This window comes from Protopterus annectens, chromosome 1.part2, assembly GCF_019279795.1.
Source record: "Protopterus annectens isolate FY-2018-M chromosome 1.part2, PAN1.0, whole genome shotgun sequence".
Taxonomy (NCBI): Eukaryota; Metazoa; Chordata; order Ceratodontiformes; family Protopteridae; genus Protopterus; species Protopterus annectens.
This window is the reverse complement of record NC_056727.1, coordinates 1,235,095,261-1,235,123,030: the sequence shown is the minus strand read 5'-3', so window position 1 is coordinate 1,235,123,030 and position 27,770 is coordinate 1,235,095,261. Positions and strand designations below refer to the sequence as shown.

The 27,770-nt window shown below is 40.5% G+C and overlaps 1 protein-coding gene across 1 annotated transcript in view; it reads right to left on the bottom strand.

Annotated features, from left to right (window-relative positions):
- SMPDL3B (sphingomyelin phosphodiesterase acid like 3B) overlaps positions 1-27,770 on the bottom strand; it is a 459,824-nt gene that overhangs the window by 314,778 nt on the left and 117,276 nt on the right. The window contains exon 2 of the mRNA XM_044060102.1: positions 13,487-13,700. Coding sequence (XP_043916037.1) covers positions 13,487-13,700 — 214 coding nt within the window. The remainder of the gene's footprint in view (positions 1-13,486; positions 13,701-27,770) is intronic.

The following is a 27,770-nucleotide window of genomic DNA, read 5'->3' as shown; positions in this document are numbered from 1 at the left end:
TCCATCAGGAAAATATAGTAAATCTTAGTGTAGATATTGTTTTTTTCTGTATTTGTCTACGTTTGCCAATCAGTGCTATTTTCAATATTTCATGTGATTTGAACTCTGTGGTTTACTGTAACTATATATGCAGTATTTTCATAATATTTTACTGTTTATTATTAAATATAGTTAAAACTTTTATTTTGGCTGGTCCCTTTTAGAAAGGATTTAACCTTTGAGAGTGCTTATATTTATTTGGTGACACTGTGTGAGCCACTCCAGAAGGCCTAGCTATCTTGGGTAACTACTACCCTTTGTATTAGTATTAATATTACACAGTATAATTGGACACCCTTTGTTAAGGGCTTTAGAGTAGCTGATTGTGGAGTGTCTAGTGGCAGTGATAACTACCTTATACTCTGGGCAGAAGAGGGGACAGCAGGTAAATCTGTGCCAGCCTTTCCCAGGTGTGTGTGTGTGTGTGTGTGTGTGTGTGTGTGTGTGTGTGTGTGTGAAAAGTCAAATCTCACAGTGTGTGTGTGTGTGTGTGTGTGTGTGTGTGTGTGTGTGTGTGTGTGTGTGTGTGTGTGTGTGTGTGAGCTATTTGGAGAAGGGACATGAAGCACTGGTTTCACAGAGAGGAAGCTAGAGAACTTGGCTTGGACGTGCCAGCTGAGAGCCTAACCCTACAGCTGTACCAGTGGAGAGTTTTATGGAGGACCTGTAGGGAGACAGAGAGAGAGATCCAGACCCTGGACTGAGTGTGTTCCCTGTGTGCTCTTAAGGGAAATTGTGCTTGATGCAGAGAAGTCTGCATTTAGAAATACTAAGTGTATCCATTTGTATTCCAAGTTTACTTCCCTCTCCAGTGTCAGTGGTGAGGATTCGGGCACTTTGATTACTGGTCCAGTGAGAGGCTGTCACAGTAATGTTTTTCATAAATCTGTTGTACTGATAATACAAATGTTTATTTGAAGCATGTGACAGACTTTCTCGGGCTAGTATTTTTCCATCTAATTTCTCTCTTAATCTTTCTGCACATCCTTTGTCTGCAAATTCTGCAGTTCTTGTGTAATAGTAACAATACATCATTTATTTTGTATTCTCAATAGTTCACATTGCCATTTGTATGGCTCTTTTTGGCCTGCCAATTTTTCTGTTTTTTATAGACTACTTCCTCCTATAGAATGTTTGTGTATCCTGAAGATTCTGCAGTTCTGGCACCAGTGTGTACAGCACGACTGGGCAGTTTTTATCCAGGGGACCTGTGTGCTCATGTGTTTTTTAACCTACTATTCTCCATGATATATGATATATAAAATACAGTTTGTATATCAGTGTTGTCTTGGTGAGATTTTGTGAAAACAAGGTCCGCCACATAAAGGCTGTCAACAAATCCTGAGGTTCAATTTGGTTCTATCAATACCACTCTCCATTTCTTGCTAATTTCATCTCTCCAGTTGAACCCCTTTTTTCAGGGCTCAGAACAGAAAAAGTTATGTACAAGAAAGACATATTAAGGTCCTTTATATAACTATGTATGGCAGCTACCACAGCCTGCCTCCAAGAATTTAGAGTTTACCTTCTCAAATATGATAAAATGATTTTAACATAATCTTCATCATCAACACCCCCCCTTTTCCCATTTTCTACATGAGACTGAGGTGTCGTGTCAACTGTCACCATCTCTCTCTATTCAGTGCCACTCTCTACCTTCTTCAGCACTCATGCCTGACTCTAGCAGGTCTTCTGTCACACAATCCATCCACTACTTTGCTGGATGTCCTTGTTTCCTCTTGCCTTATTCCTGTCTGTCCCAAATCCTCTTCACTAGATTGTCTTCTGCTTTTCTGCACATCTGCCTGAACTACCATAATCTGTTCAAGTTGACTTTTTATGCAATTGGAGCTACTTTGGCTTCTGACCTTATGTTCTCAATTCTTTGTTTGTCCCACAGTGTGCTTCCTATGTCCCATCTCAGGCACTTCATCTCCATCACCTCTAGCTTCCTCAACTGCTCAGCCTTTCCTGCCCAAGTTGCTATACCATACAGTAGGACTGGTCACACCACTGTATTCTACACCTTACTTTTCAGTTTCTTTAGCATTCTTCTGTTATACACTACATCTGATACTTTATGCCAGTTGGCTGCAGTCCCTCTGATTCTAATTTTGACCTCCTTTTTCATACTTCCCTTCTACTCAACCACCCCTCCCAAATACTTGAAGCTGTTTATCTGTTCCACTATTTTTAAAAAAGGTGACAGTGTGGTGTAAAAGCTCCATTAGAAACTAAAAAAAAACAGAGCATGACTCCAAAGAATATTTTAGTAAACTGAGATTAAGCGCTTTCCTACACAACTAAGACTTCATCAGAATACAGAAAACAATTTGATCATTCCTTATATAAGATCCAGGAAGCCAATAGAACCAATTAAACAATCAATTTGTATGCTAACATTTTCTAAAGGGTATGACTACAAATATTGACATTGTTAAATAATTTTATTTATTTATTTATTTATTTTTTATTTAACATTTGTTGACCGGGAATGTCCGACTAGGTTCCACAGAGCCTGTTTTCAGTGGAGGCCCGGGGAGAAATGCTCCCGATGCATGTCTTTGGAATGTGGGAGGAAACCGGAGTACCCGGAGGAAACCCACGCGAACACAGGGAGAACATGCAAACTCCACACAGAAGGCACCCCAGCCGAGAATCGAACCGGAGAACCTCTTGCTGTGAGGCGACAATGTTAACCACTGCACCACTGTGCCGCCCATATAACAATACAATGATAAAAAAACATTCATAAGGGCTATCATTTTATAAAAAAAGGTATAAAAAATATATACAGAAATTGAACTTACACAACTTTAAACACTAAGTAAAAAAGTCTTAAAAACAATTAAATTCAAGACAACTTGAATATCGGGCTACGTTTCATGTGTAGTAGATAAATCATTAAGGACACAATATTTTATAGTTTAGTTGACTGGAACCTTAAAACCAGTTGCATTGAAATAAGAACAAAGATGTTAACAATGTTGTTTTCAAACATAATTTGCTTGATGTCTCTCACAATGATTTTAAGTTTGGTATTTTAGAATATATATATATATATATATATATATATATATATATATATATATATATATATATATAAACAAAAGACCACTTACTCGAAGACAAGTTTACCAAGACAACAACATCAAAACATTATGTTACTGAACAACCACATTACCAAAGCTGTTTACAGCGTAAGAATGCGCTTTGGCCAACATGGGTAAATTTGCCCATTTCCCCACTGTAGTGCGATCCTGGAGTTGGTATATTTAGTTGAGGGGGCATGGGGGTGCAGCCCTCCACACTGGGAGGTGAGGGGTTGTAGCCCCCCCCCACCTGGGTGGGTTTGACATGCTGTGGTGTGTGTTTTCAGTTTGTTGGCCAAGCGCATACTTATCCTGTAATCTCAGTTGGTAAGGTGCTCGTTTGGTAATGTAACATTTTGGTGTTGTTGTCACGGTAAATTCATCTTCAGGTAAGTGGTATTTTGTTTATTTAAAGTAGAGCCATATATATATATATATATATATATATATATATATATATATATATATATATATATATATATATACACACACACATACATATAAATAAATATATATATATATATATATATATATATACTTTTTTATACATACACTTGCTGTATAATTAAATACACCTTGTGTGTCCTAGACCTTGATTTATATCAACTAGGGTAATAAATACATTTTGTTTCATTGTCCTTAATGTTAGAAACTGAAGTTAAGACCATTGCTCCAATATAAATACCAGTGTGTTTTCCTAAATGTGGGATTTGATTAGCTCTGAACCTACCTTTAGCCTTCAAAAAACTTGTAACTGTGTTCCAGTCTCTTAAATAGGGCCAAACCTTCCTGAATGGTGATCATTTCTCTCATCATAAAGCAAAAATCTCTCTGCACTGTACCTGGAGGTACATAAACACTTTGCATCTAGCCCTACATTTACATGCCTTCTTATCCACCAATAAATCATCCAACAGAAATGAATTCTTTATGGAAATCAGTGGAATCACACCTCTTCATCTTGCCCCATGAAAAAAACAAGGCTACTCCACACAACCAGTTTTCTGTTATTAAAATATCACCCTTTTGATCACCTAAACAATTTCCTTTGGTGCCAATACCTGGAGTTCAAATTTACTTAAATAATTCATTATTCTATTTATTTTAGATAGATTAGTTAACCTATTACATTTCATGTAAAGAAAAAAAGGAAAAAAATCATCCCAGGTCTGTGAAAAAATATTTCATGAAGCCACCTTCCTGGCTAAACACACTGCATTCATTAACAAAAAACAAGTGTCCATGAGATGTTCTTTCTTCAGACAAGATTACTTTGTAATAAAAGCATTCTGTCATGTAGACTCAAGAAAACAGAACTTAATATAAATCATACAACAAATAATTTTTGCACAAATAGTACATTTCTACCGCAGTACAAGGACAAGATGATTGACTTCAACAATTGGCTAAGCTTCTGGTGTCATTCTAAGGGGATCCAATATCTGTCTGCCTGGGATGACATGATCGACAGACCACGATGCTTTGCCAGAGATGGCCTGCACCTGTCACCCTTAGGATTCTGGATACTGGCTAAGGCTCTTGCCACCCCTAAAGTGCCTTTTTTAGGCAAGGTTCAAATGTGAGGTGGAGTTCAGGGATGAGTTAAGACAGGCACTGGGTGGCAGTGAAGAGTTACCAAATACCTGGGGTAACTACAGTAGAGCTAGTAAGGGAGACGGCAAGAAAGGTGCTTGGTATCACATCGGGACAGAGGAAGGACGACAAGAAGACATGGTGGTGGAATGAGGAAGTACAGAAGAGTATACAGAGAAAGAGGTTGGCGAAGAAGAAGTGGGATTGTCAGAGAGATGAAGAAAGTAGACAGGAGTATAAGGAGATGAGGTGCATGGCAAAGAGAGAAGTGGCAAAGGCTAAGGATAAGGCATATGAAGAGTTGTATGAAAGGTTGGACACTAAGGAGGGAGAAAAGGACCTGTACCAATTAGCTAGACAGAGGGACCGAGCTAGGAAAGATGTGCAGCAGGTAAAGGTGATAAAGGATAATGAGGGAAACATACTCACAAGCGAGGAGAGTGTGTTGAGGAGATGGAAAGAGTATTTTGAGGGGTTGATGAATGAAGAGAATGATAGGGAGAGAAGGTTGGATGATGTAGGGATAGTGAATCATGAAGTACAATGGATTAGCAAGGAGGAAGTAAGGATAGCTATGAAGAGAATGCTATGAAGAGAATGAAGAATGGAAAGGCTGTTGGCCCAGATAACAAACCTGTGGAAGCATGGAGGTGTTTAGGTGAAATGGCAGTGGAGTTTTTAACCAGATTGTTTAATGAAATCTTAGAAAGTGAGAGGATGCCTGAGGAATGGAGAAAAAGTGTTTTGGTACAGATTTTTAAGAATAAGGGTGATGTACAGAGCTGTAGTAACTACAGAGGGATTAAATTGATCAGTCACAGCATGAAGTTATGGGAAAGAGTAGTGGAAGCTAGGTTAAGAAGGGACGTGATGATTAGTGAACAGCAGTATGGTTTCATGCCGGGAAAGAGCACTACAGATGTGATGTTTGCTCTGAGAGTGTTGATGGAGAAGTACAGAGAATGTCAGAAGGCTTGCATTGTGTTTTTGTAGACTTAGAGAAAGCATATGACAGGGTGCCTAGAGAGGAGTTGTGGTATTGTATGAGGAGGTCAGGAGTGTCTGAGAAGTATGTAAGAGTGGTACAGGATATGTACGAGGGTAGTGTGACAGCGGTGAGGTCTGAGGTGGGAGTGGAGGATGCATTTAAGGTGGAGGTGGGGTTACATCAAGGATCAGCTCTGAGCCCTTTTTTATTTGCAATGGTGATGGACAGGTTGACAGACAAGATCAGACAGGAGTCCCCGTGGACTATGATGTTTGCAGATGACATTGTGATCTGTAGTGAGAGTAGGGAACAGGTGGAGCAGACCCTGGAGAGATGGAGATATGCTCTAGAGAGAAGAAGAATGAATGTCAGCAGGACTAAGACAGAATATATGTGTGTGAATGAGAGGGAGGATAGAGGAATGGTGAGGATGCAAGAAGTAGAGGTGGCGAAGGTGGATAAGTTTAAATACTTGGGGTCAATAGTTCAGAGTAACAGTGAGTGTGGAAAAGAGGTAAAGAAGAGAGTACAGGCAGGATGGAGTGGGTGGAGAAGAGTGTCAGGAGTGATTTGTGACAGACGAGTACCTGTAAGAGTGAAAGGGAAGGTCTACAAGAGGGTAGTGAGACCAGCTATGTTATATGGGTTGAAGACAGTGGCATTGACAAAAAGGCATGAGTTTGAGCTGGATGTGGCAGAGTTAAAGATGTTAAGATTTGCACTGGGTGTGATGAGGGTGGACAGGATTAGGAATAAGTATATTAGAGGGTCAGCTCAGGTTGGAAGGTTTGGAGACAAAGCCAGAGAGGCAAGATTACATTGGTTTGGACATGTGCTGAGGAGGGATGCTGAGTATATTGGGAAAAAGATGCTAAGGATGAAGCTACCAGGTAATAGGAAAAGAGGAAGGCATAAGATAAAGTTTATGGATGCGGTGAGAGAGGACATGCATTTGGTTGGTGTGATCAGAGCAAGATGCAGAGGACAGGAAGAAATGGAAACAGATGATCCACTGTGGCAACCCCTAATGGGAACAGCCGAAAGAAGAAGATGATGATATATATATATATATATATATATATATATATATATATATATATATATATATATATATATATGTTCCTATCACATAATCAAAGTTTCACTTAACCGGAACTCACTTAATCGAGACGAAAACACCGAATGATCAATTAAGCGAATGTTCACATCACCAGGTTGCTGCACAGGGGATGGAGGCAGTAGGGCAACATGGGGAAATTTTCCCTTTTTCCCACTGTAGTATGATGTTGGATTTGATATATTTAGTTAAGGGGGATGTCGGGAGGGCGCAGCTCACCACCTGTATGGGTTTGACATACTGAGCATGTTTGTTGGTTGAATGTTGGCCAACTGCCTCCATTCACAGTGTAAAAGTCCTGTGATGTGAATGTTCGCTTATTTGAACATTTGGTGATTTCATCTCAATTAAGTGGATTTCAGGTAAGTGAAATTGTGATTATCTTATATATATATATATATATATATATATATATCTATATATATATATATATATATATATATATATATATATATATATATATATATATATATATATATATATATGTTTTATATAAATATATATATATATATATATATATATATATATATATATATATATAGGAAGCTACTAGGCTATTGGCTCTGAGGCCCTTATAAGCCTAGCCAAGAGTTTAGCCCATGTTTAGACAAGTCAGCACCCAAAGCCCCTGTCCAGCAGGGACACAGGTGGAATCCCAGGAGTGCATTTACTGTTTCCCAACCAGTTATCCAGGTTGTGCTTAAAAAGGCAAAATGAGGTACTCTGCTTGACGTGGAGAGGGAGTCTATTCCACTGATGGGGGAGTCTCTGGGACACAAATCTGTCCCCGCCAACAAGTGCTATTGATGTCACAGACCAGGTTGAGGTCGCGCATGCGGGTTATTTGAGTGGAACTTGACTTACGGATATGCAGCAGTCCCATCAAGGCAGGGTCTGAGATTGCTTTGTATGCCAGATGGAGGTCACCTCTGAGGAGTGTGTAAAAATGAGTAGAGGGACAGGGCTTTTAGCCTATCTGTGTAGGGTAAATGTTTGAGGCCCTGGATTCTCCTGGTGAGGAACGTCTCTGGTCCCTCCAGCTGCTGCATGTGCTTTGTGAGGTACATGCCAAAGGGGCATTTTAGTCAATAATTGCCCTTATAAGGGAAGAATACAGGGATGTTATGACCTCCTTCTCCCTGGATGAGATACCCTTACTTATGAGGTGGGACATGTAGAAAGCCTTCCATACAATAGACGCAACATGGTGGTCAAATGTCAGGTTGCAATCAGCCTGGGTGCCCAAATCCCTCATGACTGATTGCGTGCTTATGACGTTGTTATTAATGTGATAATATGTGGAAATGTCACTCTCATTTTTTGGCATTCAGCTTGATGCCATGTTTCTGGCACCAGTCATTTGTTTGGGTGAGACCCTCTTGGAGGACGTCCACATCACTTGGGGAATTGATGACCATGCTCAGCTTGCAGTCATCTGCAAACTTGGTCAGCCATAGCCCACTGGTTTTGGCCTGCACCTCAGAGAAATATATCCCAAATAACAGGGGCCCCAAGACTGATCCCTGGGGTACTCCGCTCGTTAAGAGTCTAGTGCTTGTAGTGGGTTCCCCTATTTTGATTAGGTGGGTTCTATCAGTGAGCCAGTTTGGTAACATATGGATTGATGCCTAGATTAGAGAGTTTATCTATTATGCCCAAGTGGGGAATAGTGTCAAAGGCTTTGGCCAGGTCAAGGTAGGTAGTGTGTACCATCTTCCCCTCATCCATGGCTTTGGTGACTCCCTCAAAGAAGTCAACCAGATTTAACAGACATAACCTCCCCTTGAGAAAACCACACTGTGTGGGGTTGAGTGTTTGGAGGTTGTCAATGTCACTGTTAATGAGGTTCATTATAATCCGTTCCATGGCCTTGCAGATCAGGATAGTTAGGCTGATGGGTCTATAATTTCCCAGACCAGTGGACACTCCACCTTTGTGTAAAGGGATGACAGTGGCTGTCCTCCACTCGGCTGGGACAAAGCTATTACTCAGGCTTTGGTTGAATAGGGTGCCTAATGGTGCTGCATGTTTCTGCCTAAGTTCACATAGGATGCAGCCTGGGATGTTACCAGGATCCCATGGAGGTCGTATTTTTTGTCTTTGAGAGGGCAGTGATGACCTGTTCCCTAGAGATAAGGGGAGGGGCAGGTACTGGGGATGTCCTGATTTACTGATGGGGGGGGTGCAGAGGGGTGAAGTTTTCACTGAATCTGTCAGCCAGTAGGTTGACTATATCTACAGCATTTGTGTGTGGTGTCTTTGACCACTAGTTCTGAACAGATCTGGGTACTTGCTTTGAGATTACGGACATCTGTGAAGAAGGCCTTATGATTGTCTCTAGTAGATGTGGCCAATTTGGACTTAAGTTGGCTTTAGAGGATTTCACTAGTGCTCTTATTTGCTTGTTCAGGCTAAGGAGAGCTTGCTTTCAAGTGGGCACCTGCTCATCCTCAAGTCTTGGTGAGTACCTTTGCAAGGTGGACCCTGTTTTTCACAAAATCTCATAGAGGCGACACAGATATATAGACTGTATTTATATAGCATATATCATGGACAGAAGTAAGTCTAAGAAAAAAAAAGATAGATGGGTGCACAAGACCCAGGATAAAAAAGTGTCCAATCCTGGTAGGCACACTGGTGCCAGGACTGTCAAAAATGATAGTGTAGAATCCTGAAAATCCAGAAATATTCCTACAATGGGACCAGGCCAGGCCCAGGGGGAGGATGGCTCCCCTTGTAGAAGGAAGTAGCAGTCCACAAAAATCTCATAAACTGATAGGCCAAAGAAGAGCTATAAAGACGATACAGTGGACTATGACGATAAGAAAGACATTATGTATTGCTATTATTATGCAAAAAGCCCAGAATTTCCAGAGAGAGGATATACAAAGAGATTAAGAGATAAATTACAGGAAAGAAAATACTTTCACAGGAGAAACTGCCAGAAACTTCAAATAAAAATTTGCATTCATTAATACAACAGATTTTTAAAAAACAGTATATAGATCAAGAAACTTTGATCTGTTTGATAAAAAGAAGCATCTGATGAAGTGCGCAAATGTAAACAACAAAACCTAGACACTTTTGGAAAGTATAGAAAAGAAATATGGACATGGGAAAGAGAGAGAGATTTGATATGGTACAATATTTATGGTGCCTATATTACAAGACTGAATGCTTAGGTGATCAAACACCTAAACATCGAACTTGTAATATCGAACCCAAAAGTGTCAAATGGTGCAGGAAAACACTTCGGTTGGCCAGTGAAAAAAAAACTTTACACCCAAACTAAGTGAGAGGCTATGCTCCTACACTCCCCCCCCCCAACTAAATATACCAACTCTGAGATCATTCTACTGTAGACAAGATGGTAAAATCTGGTGAACGGCCAAGAGAAATCTTTCCATGTATTAAACTGGCAGTTCTGTTTTTTGCTTTCGATATTACAAGTTCAATGTTTAGGTGTTCAATCACCTAAGCATTCGATCTTGTAATATAGACCCATTTTTATGCAAACAAGAAAGCCAAGTTAATTAATACAGAGAAGGCAGCCGCAAAGATATTTGAAAAGAAATACAGGCAAAGGCATCCAGATATGGAAAATTTCACAATAAAAAATGAATATCACAAAGATGGAATGTGGAAAAGAAGATTAGTGAAGCAGACGCTAAAGAAATAGAAGCTGAAGTTATGGAGTGTCTGCGAAGTGAAGGATTTAATGTAGAAAGTCTAACACAGACTACATTACAGCATGATGGAGTGAGTCCCCGAAGTAAGGAGTAGCAGGAAGATCAGGAGACATCTGACGAAGAAATATGGACATGGCAAATACCCCATAACGGCCAACCATGTTCTTTCCCTGGGAATGTTTTCGCTGAAATTGTTGTTCACTTAATTGAGCTTTCGCTGAATAAGGTTCGATGAATAGCGACTCGCTCAATTAAGCGTTCGACAAACTGAAGTAGACTCGGCTAGTTCTACCTATAAATGGAGACATGAATAGAAGTGTGTCATGCTAGAGGGAAAACTGCAGGGCTATATGTTACATGAGCCTAGTGATGTGAGGGCAGGATAAGAAGGAAAAAGAGGATGATGGAGCTATTAAATCTGTGATGGAGATCAGTGCATCAAGTTAGGAAGTAGAAGCATCACAGTATGTTATAAGGCTTATCATATGGCATAACTAGCCAGTGAGATCATCTCATATGTTTATAGCAATTTCTTCCTTTACTGATAGCTGACTACATTTGTCTGGGACATTTGCAAAGATTTTATTGACAGAAGATGATGTCAGTCAGGGTTGTGTTTCAGACATCCCATGCTAACAACGTATTAGTTTTGTTGATATATGAGACAGAATGGCAGCTTTTAATCTGCAAGTTTAGACATCTGTAGATCAGAGTGCAAAGTGTGTGTGCTTTATCTTTAAGAAGCATACAAGGCTGTAAGTGCATGTATAAATTCCGGACATGTGCAATCCCTAATGCCATTTTGTAGAAACAGCCAGAGAGTGAGCATGCATGATTAGTTTGTATATAAGTTACTTAAGTCATAGTCGGTAATCTTCTACAGTGATGTGTTTGTATGAAATAAAGCTGCTTGAACAGAACCCACGAAGACTCGTTTATTTGTGTCCTAACACGAAAGCGACAACTTCCATGTTTGGAAGCAATTTTAAAAATAATTTTATTCATAAAATGGAGTGAGTCAACCTTTGATTTTTGCATAGAAAAGTATTTGCATGCATTTTTGCATGTATTAAAATGCATGCTAACACTCTTTTGTTCAAAAAACAAGGGTCGCTTCACCCCTTTAGACATGACCTTTAAATTTATAAAATACTTTGAAGTTAATTAATGGATGTATGTTCATAAGGAGCTGTCAGACCTGGTATACTAAGGCATACTTTGCATCACCATAACATGAATCTTTGATGTTCTAAGCTGATTTAGTTAGTATTTTTGAATTAATAATCATTGTTAAACAGAGCACAATAGTTATCACAGTAGGCATTATACTTAAATCACTAAGAAAGAAGAAAGCAACATAAAACAATTTACAGTAACTTGCTGAAGATTCTGTATGATTTAACATAATACTAGATGGTGCTTGGTTCTGTGACACAGAGGAATGAAACCCTGACTGCAGTCTAGACAACTTGAATTTCAGTAGTGTCCCATTATTGGAAGAGTTAGGCAGGTGACGATGGGTGGGAGTGGCTTACACCAGCTGGCACATTCTGGGGGAGGCATGGTGGTCCCAGGTTAACTGAGCTGCTCTTGTGCAAGCAGATAGTTACATGAAAACAAGAGCCATACATCAGGAGGGTGCAGGCTTGGCACTCCAAAGGCAGAATGGTAGCTGTTGTATATTTGTGTGTGTATATATGTGTGCAGGACCATGCATTTGCTGATAGAGGGGCATAGTTGACCCCTGTGGTGATGTAGGTGCTCACTTTTGACATCAGAGGATGGGGTTAGGGCTATTATAGGAGCACCTAGAGGTGTGGCTGCCAGTCAAGGATAGCAGTGCTAAGTAGTTCCACAATCTGGGGATACTTAGTGTCCATTCTGAAATATGGATGGCCTCATTTCAGGGTGGTGAAACTGGACCTTTAGGCTGTTGGGATGAGATCACACTTTCCTAAGCAACGGGATTAAAAATCAGAGTACAAATTTTCCTGTGGCTGTCTAGATGACAGCTTTCTCCAGCTGTTTCTTGTTTCAGTATAATTAGGTCTTCCAACACTAAAGACTGGATAGGCTCAAGACTTGTGAGGGTGCTGATGGTTGGCAGATGTAAAGGCAAAAAGATACACGGGTGAGTTTGGAATAATGGTTAAGGTCTTAACCTCATCAATACAAGGTACAGGGTTTGGTTCTGACCTTGGTTTATTGATTAGGCTTAAAATGGCCCTTCAGGGCAGTTAGCCTAGTATTCACCTAAGAAGTTCTTCACTGGTTGTGACTGCATAAATGGAATGCAGACCTCTCAACAGATAAAAACTGATTATGGCATTAAGTGAGAAGTGAGGATGTGTGACCCAGGATGGTGTAGAAGAACTGAAGCCATAATAAAAATTCAGGCCATCAAAAAAAAAGAAAAAGAAAAGAAAAAAAAAACAAACGTGTGTGCTCACACCTAGCTAGCTGTAACAGATGATTACAACTGGGTAGTGAATAATGGCCATTTTAAAATTCATTTATTTTTTGCAACAAGAGTACGATAGTTTTGCATTATCAATACTTGAGTGAAAACTGTTTTTAAAATTATATATTGTTTAATGAGTATCTGATGAGTTTTCAATTTGACTGTTTTTTTTTAATTAGTGACATCTTGTCACAGTATTTAGCAACACAAAAGATCAATGCATATGTAAATTCTCAAATGAATAATTTCATGCTTTTGAGAAGAATTCTAGAAGGCATAGGAGTTCGGGATTGATGAAAATTGAGTACAGCTCTGCCCTTCCTCTTTAGCAAAGAAATGAACACAGAAATTATACAAAGTAAATTATAATGATATTACCAAATCATATGTAGAGATACTGTATCTATGCCTTTATCACAGAATAATCGAGTTGCTTTGACTTTTGTTAATGCTCTTCTTGCTTATGTGAAATAGCAAGTCATGTGATACATTGTTATCAGTCCTTACCCTGTCCAAAGGATGAAGTCTGGATCTGGCAGGATATCTCTCATAGCATAGATGGAAGAATTAATGAGATCCCAAGGGGAGTCACACAGGTAGTGCCCCCACCTCCCTGCATTTTTCACAGGCTGTGAGCCTGCTGAAGGACAGACAGAATGTGGGTTACTAGTAACCTTGTAGTCTGGGTCCCAGTGAAGGTCTGTAATATGCCAGAATTTACCTGTGTGGAAGAAAGAGAGAAGCCATAACATGCATTATTTGCTGGCTCATTTTACGATTTTCACTTTACTGGGCAATTCATGGTGTTTAGAACAAAAACCTAGTTCATAGCTAACTAGTATTCTGCAGTGTTTAGAACAATAACCTAATTCATAGCTAACTAGTTTTCTGTAGTGTTTAGAATAACCTAGTTCGTAGCTAACTAGTATTCTGTAATATTTAGAATAATAACCTAGTTCGTAGCTAACTAGTACTCTGGTACTGTGTAAGTATGCTCATTACAGTTTATTTATAAATAGCAGATGCTTGACAGTATCTCACCTTTAACCGAACATGTTTCAAAGAACTTTATGTTACAGTACACAGAACAAAATGGTTTACACACAGCATTGGTTGCTAATAGAAAAAAAACAGCAAACATGGTGGAACTCTAATTTAAAGCTTGATGAACATATGTGAGATAAAAGTGTCTATTATAAAGTGATATGTTGTAGCCATATTAGAAATGTAAAACGCCACTGACTTCATTCCTATATTTTAATGCATACAAGAAAAAACAGCATTTAATTGGAAGACTTCTGCTTAATGAATACAGTCTCTCACATTTCATTGAAATGCAGTTAAGTTCCAAGACTGTGGATGACCCTGTCTCCTAAATGACATATTTGTTTATGGATAAATTTTGATGTGGTTTTTATACTTTATTTTCTTTTCATCACCACTGTCCTTCTGTCTACCTTCTCCACAGGTAGTTGGCACTATTGATCACCATTCTATCCTAAAAAATAATGTTTTATTCCATTCATTTAGTCTTCAGTGAATGGGTAAGGCCTCCTAGTCATATCTACTTGTTTTCAGTGGTAATAATGGAGTTTCTCTCAGTTTACATGAACTGCACATTGGTTTTTTAAGAAAAGTTTAGAATGCAAATGGTGATTGTAGGGCTCTAAAAGTTTCACTATGAATCACTCTGACATACATCTAGGTAAAGGTACAACCTGGTCAACACAGTTGGTTGTATCTTTTGGCATAAAACATACTAAAAGGCTTATTTTTAAGGGGCTCCTTGTGAGGTACAGTCCCATCACTTACATATCTACTAAATCATTAGTCACACAATGAGTTGGAAAAGTGAAATCTATAAAAACATCTCTGACTCACCACCAGTGCTATAACAGGCACAGCCTAGCAATGATTTTCTTTGATAATCATTGATTAGTGAGGTGCAGTTTATGCAGATGTAATTTACAAGTTGCATCCTCATGCACTTAAACAGATACCCTAGTAGGGAAGCTAAGTCAAATCTACATGATATATACTCATTGTCACGGCATCTGTCCAGATCTCCCACCATTTCATTTCCATCCAGGTTCCACTGTTAGTGAGAGTCTTGGGGAAAGGTTTATTTAGTACCAAAGTATAGCACTCATGAATTCTAGGTCAAGGTGAATATAACTTTTATGGCTCTAGTTGCCTTTTACAGGAAGATTTCTCAAAGCATGTGCTTTCTTTTTGGTAATCCTGATTTAAATGGTTTCTGTCATGGCCTAATCTTCACCATAACAATTTACAACAGACAAAGTAATGTGTCTGCACCTGCAGTAGTCATATAGACAGACTATACTTTCCTGTGTTTCTTTGGCTTTAATGCATTATGTCAGGTAGTCTTAGTGTTAATAATTCTAAAAGAATAAGGAATCAAGGCACAAAGCACCAATGTAGAGATCAACACTTCTGTATCCAAAGCAAGTACATAAAATAAAACGTCAATACACAGAAGCGAAATGGCCTCAGATATTCAGTGTTCCACAATACGTAATGGTTCTTCAACCCAGTAAAAAAGACAAGTCAGTGTATAATCCAAAAATAAAATGATTTATTAAGCTAGCGAGTGAGCGCTTTCACCAAACAGCTTTTTCAAACTTCAACAACAGCTTTTAAAATCAAATTAATTAAATACACAAGTATAAGAGGTGGGGACATTGATTCTTATTTACAGGAATGTGAGCTTAGATGGATAGTCCGTTTAAGAGCAGATAAGTTCCCTGGTATAAATGATAAAGTACAGGTTAAACCTCTTTTACGTAGGAAAAGGCTATACAGACCCCTATAAATGTATGAGTTAAATTATATATTTTATAATATTTTATAATTTTATATATATTTCATGACTTTTAAACATCAATGCTGTTTATAAGTATAAGTATTTGAAAGTTAATGGTTTGTATGTTGTATGTATATATATATATATATATATATACATTTTTTATGCATAAATCTTTACCTATATATTTATCTATATGAGACTTGTTTTTTATGGATTTTACTTTTTAAGGATAGGTATTGTGTTTCTTAATGAATGATATATTTGGTCATTGATTAATTATTTTGGTTGAACCAATCAGCTTCTTCCCTTGTGTATTTAATTAATTTGATTTTAAAAGCTGTTGTTGAAGTTTGAAAAAGCCGTTTGGTGAAAGCGCTCACTCGCTAGCTTAATAAATCATTTTATTTTTTGGATTATACGCTGACTTGTCTTTTTTACTGGGTTGAAGAACCATTACGTATTGTGGAACACTGAATATCTGAGGCCATTTCGCTTCTGTGTATTGACGTTTTATTAATAATTCTAAAAGCTGTTCTAAATTAACTTCTTCCCATAGGCTTAATTTTACAAGGGATGGTGTAACAGGTGAGTAAGCCATTTTTTTCTAACAAAAGCCCAAATGTTTATTTGGGCAATTTAAATGAATTGCATTCAGTCAAGGACTTTGCAGGAGGCCTTAGTGACCAGTGCATTTGGAACACAGAGACACTAATTACATGGGTTCAGGCCAAAGACTAGAGAGGCTATGTCTAAATGAATGGCTTGGAAATGGGCCCACATTTCAGGTACCTATACAAAATAATTTAACAGGTGTGGCAGGGTACACATTTGGAACAGATAATTTCCTTTCAAAAGTTCTTATTGTCTTATTGTAAGTTACAACTTGACAACATATACTTGGAGCAATGTGTCTCTAGGAGACTGATGCCACAGGGTTTGCGTATATGGAAGTTTCCAGATGGAATATATTATGGGACCAGTTTATACAATGAACTGGTTGAAATGTTCAATCAACATGGTTTAGGTTCATAGGTTCGTAGGTTCATACTAGGCTATCTGCCCTGGGGCAATTATAAGCCTAGCCCGATTCTGTATGGCTTACACCACCCCTTAATTTGAGTATACAGTGCCCTTTTAAGGTTTAGTTTACTGTGCCTCTGTCTAATAGTGACATGGGAGTAATCCCTGGGACAAACCTACGATCTCCCATCCACTTATCGAGATTCTTCTTGAAGAGATTCAGTGAGGTGCTCTGCCTCACATGAACTGGAATTCTATTCCAGAGTGAAGAGAGCCTCTGGGTTATGAACCTGTCCCTCCAGCAAGTTCTATTTATTTCTGTGCTGAGGTTCAAGTCCCTCGAGCGTGTGGCTCTAAGGGATTTAGATTTACTGAGGTGGAGCATGTCCATTAATTCTGGATTTGACATAGCTTTGTATGTCAGGCATAGATCGCCTCGAAGTAGGCGGTATGCAACTGAGTAGAGCTGGAGTTTTTTTAACTGAGCAGCATATGGCATCTGTTTGAGACCCGTGATCCTCTTGGTGAGATACTTTTGGGGTCTTTCTAATTGCTGCAGGTGTCGGGTAAGGTACATCCCAAAAGGGGCATTGTATTCTATGATGGGCCTGATGAGGGATGAATAAAGGGGCACGATTACCTCTCTTGATCTAGATGTAAAACCCTTCGTGATGAGGTGGGCTATGTAGAAGGTCTTTCTAACCACTTTGGCAATGTGGTTTTCAAAGGAGAGATTGCTATCAACTTGGGTCCCCAGGTCCCTAATAACTTTCTCTGTACTTAATGGGTTTTCGCCTATGTGGTAATTTGTGGGCATATTGTTTTTGCCAAAGGGTATGACTATACATTTTTTGGCATTTAGCTTTAAACCATGGTGCTGGCACCAGTTATCTGTCTCTGTGAGACCTTTTTGAAGGATGTTTGTGTCAGCTGGAGAGTTGATTATGGCGCCCAGTTTGCAGTCGTCTGCGAACTTGGTGAGCCATAGTCCTCCCACGTTTGCCTGTACCTTGGAAAAGTATATACCAAACAAGAGTGGTCCCTGGACAGAACCCTGTGGGATGCCACTTGTGACCAGTTTCGAGTCTGACATGGCTCCAGCAACTCTCACTCTGTGGGTTCTGTCTTTGAGCCAGTTTGCGACTCATCTTGTGACATAGGGGTTTATATTTAAGCTGGATAGCTTATCTATGATGCCCGAGTGGGGTATTGTGTCAAATGCCTTTGCAAGGTCCAGATAGGCTGTGTGGACTACTTTCCCTTCATCTATGGCTTTGGTGACTGTTTCAAAGAAGTCAACCAGGTTCAAAAGGCAGGATCTGCCCTTGACAAAGCCGAACTGGGTAGGATCTAGTGTCTGTATGTCCCCAATGTCTTTGTTTATGAGCTCCATGATGATCCTATCCATAGCCTTGCAGACTAAGCTAGTCAGGCTTATGGGGCGATAGTTTTCAGGGTCCGTAGAGGCTCCACCTTTGTGGAGTGGGACCACTGTTGCTGTACGCCATTCTGTGGGCACATATCCTGTAGTGAGGCTGAGATTGTATAGCTGTTTTATTTGAGGGATTAGTTCCTCTTGTAGTTCATGTAGGACGCAACCTGGGATGCCATCTGGTCCCATGGAAGCAGTGTTTTTTGCTTTGGAGAGGGCAGCCTTCACCTGAGCATCTAAGATGTTTGGGAGGCAGCCCTCTGCCAGGATAGATGCTTGCTCTTTTGGGGGGGGGGGGTGGAGAAGTTTGCACTGAACCTGTCTGCCAGGATATTGGCGATGTCTGTGGGTTCATTGTATTTTTTGTCATTTAGAATCAACTCAGAACAAGTCTGGGAGTTGCATCCCAGGTTTCTAACATAACTGAAAAAAGCCTTATGATTGTCTTTGGTGTCCTGTGCAATTTTTCTCTCGAAGCTGGCCTTGGAGGATTTTATGAGGGATCGTAATTTTTTGCTAGTACTGATCAGAGATGCCTTCCCTATTAGGGATTTTGCTCTATCATGTAGTAGCTTCCTCCTTCTGTTGTACAGTTTATTTATGGCAGGGGTCCACCAGACTGGACGCCTGCCTTTGGATGATTGGGTCTTGGTTTTGTTTGGGATAGCATGATCCATGCATTCCTGGAGATGTCCGTAGAATGCATTTATATAGGATTCTGCAGTTTGGGCTGTAGTTTCCACTGGTCCTGGGGCCTTGAAGGATTCCCCTTCGGTTTTGAGAAGTGAGAAGTTCGCTTTTGAGAAGTTTTTCACTGTGGTTTTCTGGGCTGGGGGTGGGGTCGGGATGTGGACATCCAGTGAAATTAATTTATGGTCTGATCTTACCAATGAGGGATATACTTTTGGTGTGGAGCATAGAGTCCCCATGTTGGTAATGTTCAGGTCTAGTATGTTGTCCCCTCTTGTGGGAGTGGTGACTAGTTGTTCCATAGCATTTGAGTTTATAATTTCCAGGAATCTTTGGGCTAAGGTGCTGGGGCTTGAGTAGTGCTCCCAGTCAATGTTTGGGTAGTTGAAGTCGCCCAATATAATGGTGTTCGGAGAGATCTTCATGTTCTCCAATGTTTTCAGGAAAGCCGAATGGGATTCCTGACTTTGAGAGGGTGGTCTGTAGGATGCTATAAACTGAAAAGCAGTCTTGCCCACTGTTAGTTGCACATGGATCGTCTCCGATACTTCGTGCAATGCCACTAACCTGGAGGTATGGATATCCTTGATAAATATGGAAACTCCCCCTCCATTTGTGGTTCGGTCTGGGTTTTGGGGCCAAAAAGCATGATACGAGGTATAGCCTGGTAGTGCTGGAGTGCTCTCTGGAGCCTTGAACCAGGTTTCTGTCACTGCACAGATATCGATGTTTTCCATACTGAGGAGAGCTTTGAGTGCGTGCATCTTGAGGTTAAGACTTCTGGCGTTTAGCAGCATTACCCTTAGTTTCTTGTTCCTTGTGCTGTCTATGGGGGTGGGTTTGACTTTTGAGCCTTGCCTAAAAAAGGCACTATGGGGGTGGCAAGAGCCTTTGCCAATATCTGAAAGCCCAGAGGTGACAGGTGCAAGCCGTCCCTAGCGAAGCAACGTGGCTTGTCGAGCATGTCATCCCAGGCTGACAGACACTGGATCCCCTTTGAATGACACCAAAATTTTAGCCAATTGTTAAAATCGATCATTTTGTCTTTGTACTGTGGCATCATTCTAGGTGAGGGTAAGATGCTGCTCAAGGTCAGGGTCATACCAGCCTGGGCTACATGATCAGAGAGCTCCTCTATGTCTCTTTTCATGTAGTCCAGGGAGGTACGTCTCAGGTCATTCACACCAGCATGTACAGTGACTGAGTCATATTTGTATTTGCTTTGGAGTAACCTGAGTGCTTGCGTTATGTGGCGGATCATAGCACCCGACAGGCAGCTCACCGTGACCTTCTCTTTATTCAGCCTGGTGAGCGGGACGTCAGTGTGTCAGACAATAGAGTCACCTATAACAAGAGTACCAGGTGTGTTATTCAGCCTTAAGGGCTGTGGCTGCTTGGCATACTGACTTTGTGTGCTATGTGTTGTATGTGTTTTGTTTTGAGGTAGCGTTTGCTTGGATGTCTGCTTTGGAGGTCTCTGTTGCTTAGGTAGATTTTTATTTAGAGCCTCCGAGTATGTTTTTGTGTATTTATGTGTTTGGTTCGCTGATGTGGTGGGACTATGTGATACTGGAATTGTGTTGTGTGAGGTTACCTTCTCCTCCTGACTGGTTACACCAGTTTTGAGATGAGAGAGCTCAGCCTCCAGTTTGGCTAAATAGTTGCATCTCTCACATATATTTGAACCTGTTTGGAGGAGGAGAGGGTTGTCGTAGAACCAGTCAAAGTACTAATAAAGGAGAATCAAAAAGAATGTATTACTTTCAAAGATTAACTGCCTTGATTCATTCTGCAGTAAAATCAGACTTATTTGAGCACCTTTCAGAAACCTGTTATAGGTCTTTCAACACAGCGAACCAACAGATTCACACAATTAAAGTGAGAAAGATGAAAAAATTGGAAAGGGAAGTAAAGGCTTACCACACTAGCACTGCTTACCCTGTACCTCGATACAAGAGTAAAAATACATATGTAGAGGGTGCTTCTGATATCAGCACAGCCCTTATGAAAGGTACGGCTGCTCCTGTTCCCCCCTACCCTTGTCCAAATTAATTATGAAGGTCCTGTTGAGTATGACCCTTTGGATTTTCCTCCTCTTCCAAATTTGGGCAGATCCAACAACCAAAGGGCACAATCCTCAGACAGGTCAAGATCCCTCTCAGCAAAGAGAAAGAAATTCAAGGCCCCAAAGGGTCGGGGAAAGGTTCGCTCCAAGAAGTATTAATTGAACCTGAGAGGCAAGTTGAAGCTATAATTTACAACCATTTCTTTACAAGGATTTAGAATATTCAGCTATGCCAATGAAAATATAAGCCGCAGTGGTACAGCAGTAGCGTTGTTGCCTCACAGCAAGAGGTTCTCCTGTTCGATTCATGGCTGCAGTGCCTTCTGTGTGGAGTCTACATGTCCTCCCCGCGGTCAAGTGGCCTCTGAAAGACATGCGTGAATGGGCTTGCCTTCGCTGAAGGTTGGGCGTTGGGCTGGCAACTCAGTGCCATAAAAAAATCTACTGCCAATCATTTGCGGACCTGAGTTCCGCTGTGGCAACCCCTAACCGGGAAAAGCTGAAAAGACAAACAGTAACGCCAATAAAAATATTACTGATGCCCAGTTTAGATTATTTAAGAGGGGCTTTACATATGTTCCTGCAACTAAGTTCATTAAAGTAGACTGTCTATTGTAACTCAAACTGCTCATTAGAAAATTGAACTGGTTTGCTATTTATAAAATAAAGAAAGTAATTACAACAGTAACTTTTTTAAAAAGAAAAGTACTTAAAATCCTCCTAACATTCCCGTATTTGGTATGTTTGAACTATTATGCATATGTGACATTTATGCTCTTGGGCAATCTTCCTGCTTCTTAAAACACAGTTTAGAGAAAGAAGAAAGGGACTTACTTTATCAACTGAGTAATGACGCAACCATTAGAGTTATGAAGCCTGACAAGGGAGGCAGTTTGGCTGTTATGAATACTATTGATTATTCTAAAACGATGCTTACACTATTGTTGGATGTTTCTAAATATGTGCCAGCCTCCCTTGGTGAGATCAAGGTGGTGCACCAAAAATTGATTTATACCTAGACGAGCTTCTTTTGGGGGGGGGGGGTGCACATATCACAAAGTGCATTTGACTTTTTACACACTGAGAGACCAACTGTCCCTGTTATTTTTGGCATGCCAAAGGTTCACAAAAATGCATTAGACCTTCCTTTGAGGCCAATTGTGTCTGCTAGGCAGTCAAAGACGTATCTGTTAGTTATGTAACTGGACCAAAAGTTGAAATCCTTTGTGTATGACCAACCTTACATTTTAAAGGACTCTTGGGACTTTTTAAGGAGATTCACTCCAAATATGTATGTAAATAGCACATTATTTGTATACATAGATATTGTTGATTTATTTGGTTGTATTCCTTTAAAAGAGGGCCTAGAGGGCTTCTCTGAGGGTCTATCAGTGTGGTCTGTTGTAACAGCAACAGAGTATATTATGTTAATGAATTTTATGGAATATGTACTTGATAGTAACTTTGTATATTTTGAAGGTGAATACAATAAGCAGGTATAAGGTGTAGCGATAGGCTCCGTATGTGTGCCCCTTTATGCTAACATTGCAATGTGGGCATGGAAAGTTAATCATGTTTTAAATTCCCAGTTTGAGACAAGTTGGTTGATGTACACAGGATTACTGGATGACATTTTTATAGGGTGGAAAGATTCTCATTCTAGGCTGGAGGAATTTGTAGATTATATTAATACAACAACAGATTATCTTAAATTTACATGCACTTTTCATGAAAACGTTTGTAATTATTTGGATATCTTGATTTATAAGGATGGTGGACAACTAAAATCAACTATTTACAGAAAACCCACCTTCTCAAACTCATACTTACATTTTCACTTTTGCCATCCTCTGTTCCACAAGAGATCTTTGGTAAAGGGGCAATTTCTCCATATGTCAGTGATGATTATGGATGATTCAGTTTTTGCATCTGAATCTAATAAATTGGCAGAAATGTTTTTTGATAGAGATTATACTAAAACTTTTGTTTACAAGATTAGATACAAGGTGGTCAGCTTGAGGCATGTAAAATTTAACTCCATTTTAGGGCAAAAAAATGATGGTAGAAAAACAGCCACAGTCAACTGATTTAACTAAAAGGCTAGTGTTAAGTCCTCACCCAATGAACAAAGAAGTTAGAAATATTATTTGTAAATACTGGCCTTTGTTACATTCAGATAAGACTATTACAGGAGTGGTAGGTGAGACCCCCTAAATTTGTATACAAAAAAGGAAAAAAAAAACATAAAATGTATTTTTGAAAATCCTTTGTACCAAAATTTAGTATCTAAGAAAAGGATGACTAAAATGTAAGCAATGCCATACATACTGGAAGAGGACTTAATTATTGTGGGTGAGAACAAGATAAGAATTAATTTGGCTGTTCCAAGCATTTGTCTTTCAGTGGGAGTAGTAAACATTGCTGTTTGCAACCCCTGTGGTGTGTTCTATATAGGTAAGACCGAGAGATCATTGAACAAGCACATGTATGAATATAGCTATGATATTTGAAAGAAAAAACTTGAATAACACATTATTTAAGCATACAACTGATTGTGAAAGCCACCAGATATTTAAATTTTGAGTTCTAGAGAAAATAATACCAAACCTCAGGGGAGGTTCTTGGGACACTGTACTTGAAACCAATGAATTGCATTGGCAGCTACATTTAAATTTACTAGACTCCCAGGTTTAAATAAAAATGCCTCTGTTTGCAAGTATACTCAATCTTAAGGCTATGGAATTCTAAGCTTACTTAGTAGTCATACAAAGATTTTGTTAGTTTTGTATTCATATATTTATAGTTTTGAACAAATGACAAAAACATTACAATGTTTTACATATTTTACAAAACTTTGAATAATTCACATATTTTATGTGTTTTGGAATTTATTGGTGGTACATGATGTTTTATTTTATCTTATATATGTTACTATTATATGGTATATACATTAGCATTGTGTGTAATATTTGGTAGTGTACCTTTAAGAGAAAAGTTTGATATCACTACAAGGAAGTAGTTTTTGAAAAGTGGGTGGATGTCCTTCAAGGATGCATCTGCAGTCATAACATATGGGTTGTCCTGCCTCAGGCAGCCCTTCGTTCGGCCGGATTCCAAAGTCTGGGTCTGGCCTCGGCTGATGTCGCACTTTCCCCGACGTCAGAGCGTCTGGGGTATAAAAGCATCAGCCGACGCCATTTTCCTCAGTCTTTCTTGCCACGCGGTGCCCGAAGCAGAAGCTGTTCGCAAGTGCTGGTCGGTCAGATCCAGTGAATTCAGCTACTGAAGACTTCGAAAAAGCTAAGTACCCTGTTGGGGACTCTTTCTTGCCTCAGCCGATGTCAGACAAAGTAAATAATTGTTTAACTTGTGGGAAACAAATACCTCATAAGGATTTCCATTCCTACTGCCTTCCTTGCTTAGGCCCAGAACACGACGTATCGGCCTGTTCAGCCTGTGCTTCCTTCAACCGACGAACTCTTAGATGTCGGTCAGAGTTTGCAGAGGAATTTTTTGGGGCCAGTTTTGCATATAAAATGCCGTCGGAGACTCCAACATCGTATTTGGTGAAAAAACGGAAGGACAAGGACCGACACTCGTGGCCCGCGGTTTCGGCTGAAACCACGGTAAGGCCTACCGCGAGTGTCTCGGTTTCCTCCGAAACCGAGTCCTCGGAGATTCCTTCTTCCGAATCCATTCAACCGACCACCACGGCCTGGGAGGCCCCGGCTGAGTCGGCTACCGAGTTACCTACCGAAACCAGTGTCCAGGAAATGTCCGACACCATACCTTTGGACATTTCTACTCCTGCACGTGGGGCAGCTAGGCCCCCTGCTTCCATGTCTATTAAGGCTTTCTCTAGGGCTAAAGCTGCTAAACTTTCTAAAGCTTTGCCCCCCAAGACTGCCTCCCAGAGGCCTTCCTCTAGTTCTCAGATCCTCAGCCTTGCAGAGGACCTTATTTCTTTAATTAGAGGTTCACAACCTCACCCGGACAGGGCCTCTCACCCTCCACCAGACAAAAGGCCCAGGACTGACCCCTCTGACCCACACTCTTCAGATGAGTCCACGGATGGATCTGAGTTGTCAGACCACCAGGAGGAGGCTTATTCGCCCTATGAGGATTCTGATGCTGAAGAATCTATCCCTTCGGCCTCCCCTCCTGAAGAGTTTTCCTTTGGTGAGACTCTACACTCCATGAGAGAGCATTTTCAATGGCAAGGTCAGGAATTTTCTGATTCTAGAAAAAGATTAAGGACCTTTTTACATTTGCCTCAACATAGGCCCTTAGCTATACCTCCTGTTTTGAATGTAATTGATGATGTGTACAATGATGTCAGTACAGCCCCTGATACTTTCCCTCCAGCCCCTGCCAAGCCTGATAGATACTACAGGGTCCCAGATTCTCATTTTCATCTGTATAAAGCCCATTCTGCAGACCCAGAAACTATTTCTCAGGGCACTAAAGGGGTTGCGGCCGCCAATGCCAAAAATCCTCTACCCTCTGAAAGAGAGTCTAGAGCTTTAGAGAGATGGGGAAAAAAGGTATATACTTCTGCAACTCTTTCTGTCAGGGCATTAAATTGTCAATTTCATATGATACAGTACCAAGAGTATTTGTTAGATGAACTGAATAAGAAACTTTCTTCTCCTGAACCCCTTGACCGTAAATCCCTTCAGGATTTGGTACCCAACTCACAGCAGGTTAGTAATCATTTCTTAAAATGTGGCTATGATGCATTGGAGGCTTCATTTAGGTCAGCTATGACTGGGGCAGTTATTCGTAGGCATGCCTGGCTGAATGAACAATCTTTGCCAGACCATGTTAAAGCTAAACTCCTGGATGCTCCAATGGAGAAACAAAATTTATTTGGCTCCTCTGCTCAGGAGGTCTTAAAAAAGTTTGAAGAAAAGGCAAAATATGTGCAAACAGTTAAGGATTTCCTGCAAGTACAACCACCGAGATTCAGCAGAAACTGGCCTACTAAGAATTGGTCCTTTCCAGACTTGGACAGAGCCCAGAGAGGCAGGAACAGACGCCCCAGAGGCAGAGGCCAATCGAAGGGCTCCTACAGAGGCCGTCAGTGGCAGCCTGCCAACCAGAGGAGTAGTGCAACAGCAGCAACAACTACTACACCAGGACAGGCCCAATGACTTTACTCTGATTCCGCCTACCAGGGCTCAACTGGAAGCACCCTTGGGTGGAAAGCTTGCTTTATTCTCAAAAAACTGGCATTGTATTACAAGGGACACATGGACACTGCAAATAATAGACAAAGGATACAGGTTCCACTTCCACACTTTGCCAAAAAGGAACGGAATGCCAAACCTACCACCAAATCAGAAGGCAGAGGCTTTAAAGCAGATCAACAGCTTGCTTCAAATGAAGGCTATAGAAAAGGTACCACTTTCAGAACAAGGCCAAGGATTTTACTCCAGACTATTCCTTGTACCAAGAAAAGAAAATCAAAGGAGGCCTATTCTCGACCTGTCCGCACTGAATACTTACCTCATTGTGCCAAAATTCAAAATGCTGACCCTACAGCAACTTCTTCCCATGTTGGGCAAGGAGTCTTGGCTGGTGACTCTAGATCTCAAGGAGGCATACCTGCACGTCCCTATTCGACCAAGTTGCAGAAGACACCTCAGATTTCTTGCAGGATCAGAGCATTATCAATTCTCAGCATTGCCCTTTGGCTTATCTACTGCACCCAGAGTATTCACGAAATGCCTGGCATCAGTAATTGCACACTGCAGACTTCAGGGGATTCAAATCTACCCATATCTGGACGACTGCCTTATACAAGCGGACAACAAGAAAAATTTGATAAAGGACTTGGCCTATGCCATCCACCTACTACAGGCCTTGGGATACACAGTCAACATCTAAAAGTCAAGACTTGTTCCATCCCAAAGGATAACCTTTTTGGGTGCAGATCTGGGCACAACCACCCAAATGGCCTTTCTCACAGAAGAAAAACAAAAACAACTTCCGGATTACTTCATGATTCTGACAAGACAAACTCAGCTTACTGCAAGGAAAATCCTGCAGGCCCTGGGTTACATGGCATCCTGCATAATTCTGATACCACAGGCCAGGCTGCATATGAGAAAATTACAATGGTACCTAAGGAGTGTATGGTCTCAACACAGTCACAGTTTAGAAACTTTGATACCAATCATTCCTTGCCTTCAAAAGGAATTCCTGTGGTGGGCTCAGGCCTGCCAGTCCAACACAGGGTTGCCTTTCAACAAACCAAAAACAAAACAAACCATCACCACGGACGCTTCAGACCGAGGATGGGGAGCACACATGGAGGGCAAATGTATCCAAGGCCTATGGTCTCAAGGGCAGCTACGCATGCACATAAACCAAAAGGAAATGCTGGCAGTGATGCATGCAATCGAGGCTTTCAAACCCCTCCTCCATCAAGGCCACCTGTTAATAAGGACAGACAACACCACGGTCATGTGGTACATAAACAAGCAGGGAGTTACACACTCCTACCCTCTCTGCCGGCTGGCTATGAATCTATGGGAACTATGCCTGAAACTCAATATCCAACTACAGTCCCAGTTCATGCCAGGAAAAGAGAATACACTGGCAGACAGCTTAAGCAGAACTACCATGGATGCACACGAATGGATGCTGCACCCAGACATCTTCCAACTCATAGCAAAGGCATGGGGAATGCCGGAGATAGATCTGTTCGCCTCCCCCCTCAACCATCAACTGGAGACATTCTGCTCAAGGACAT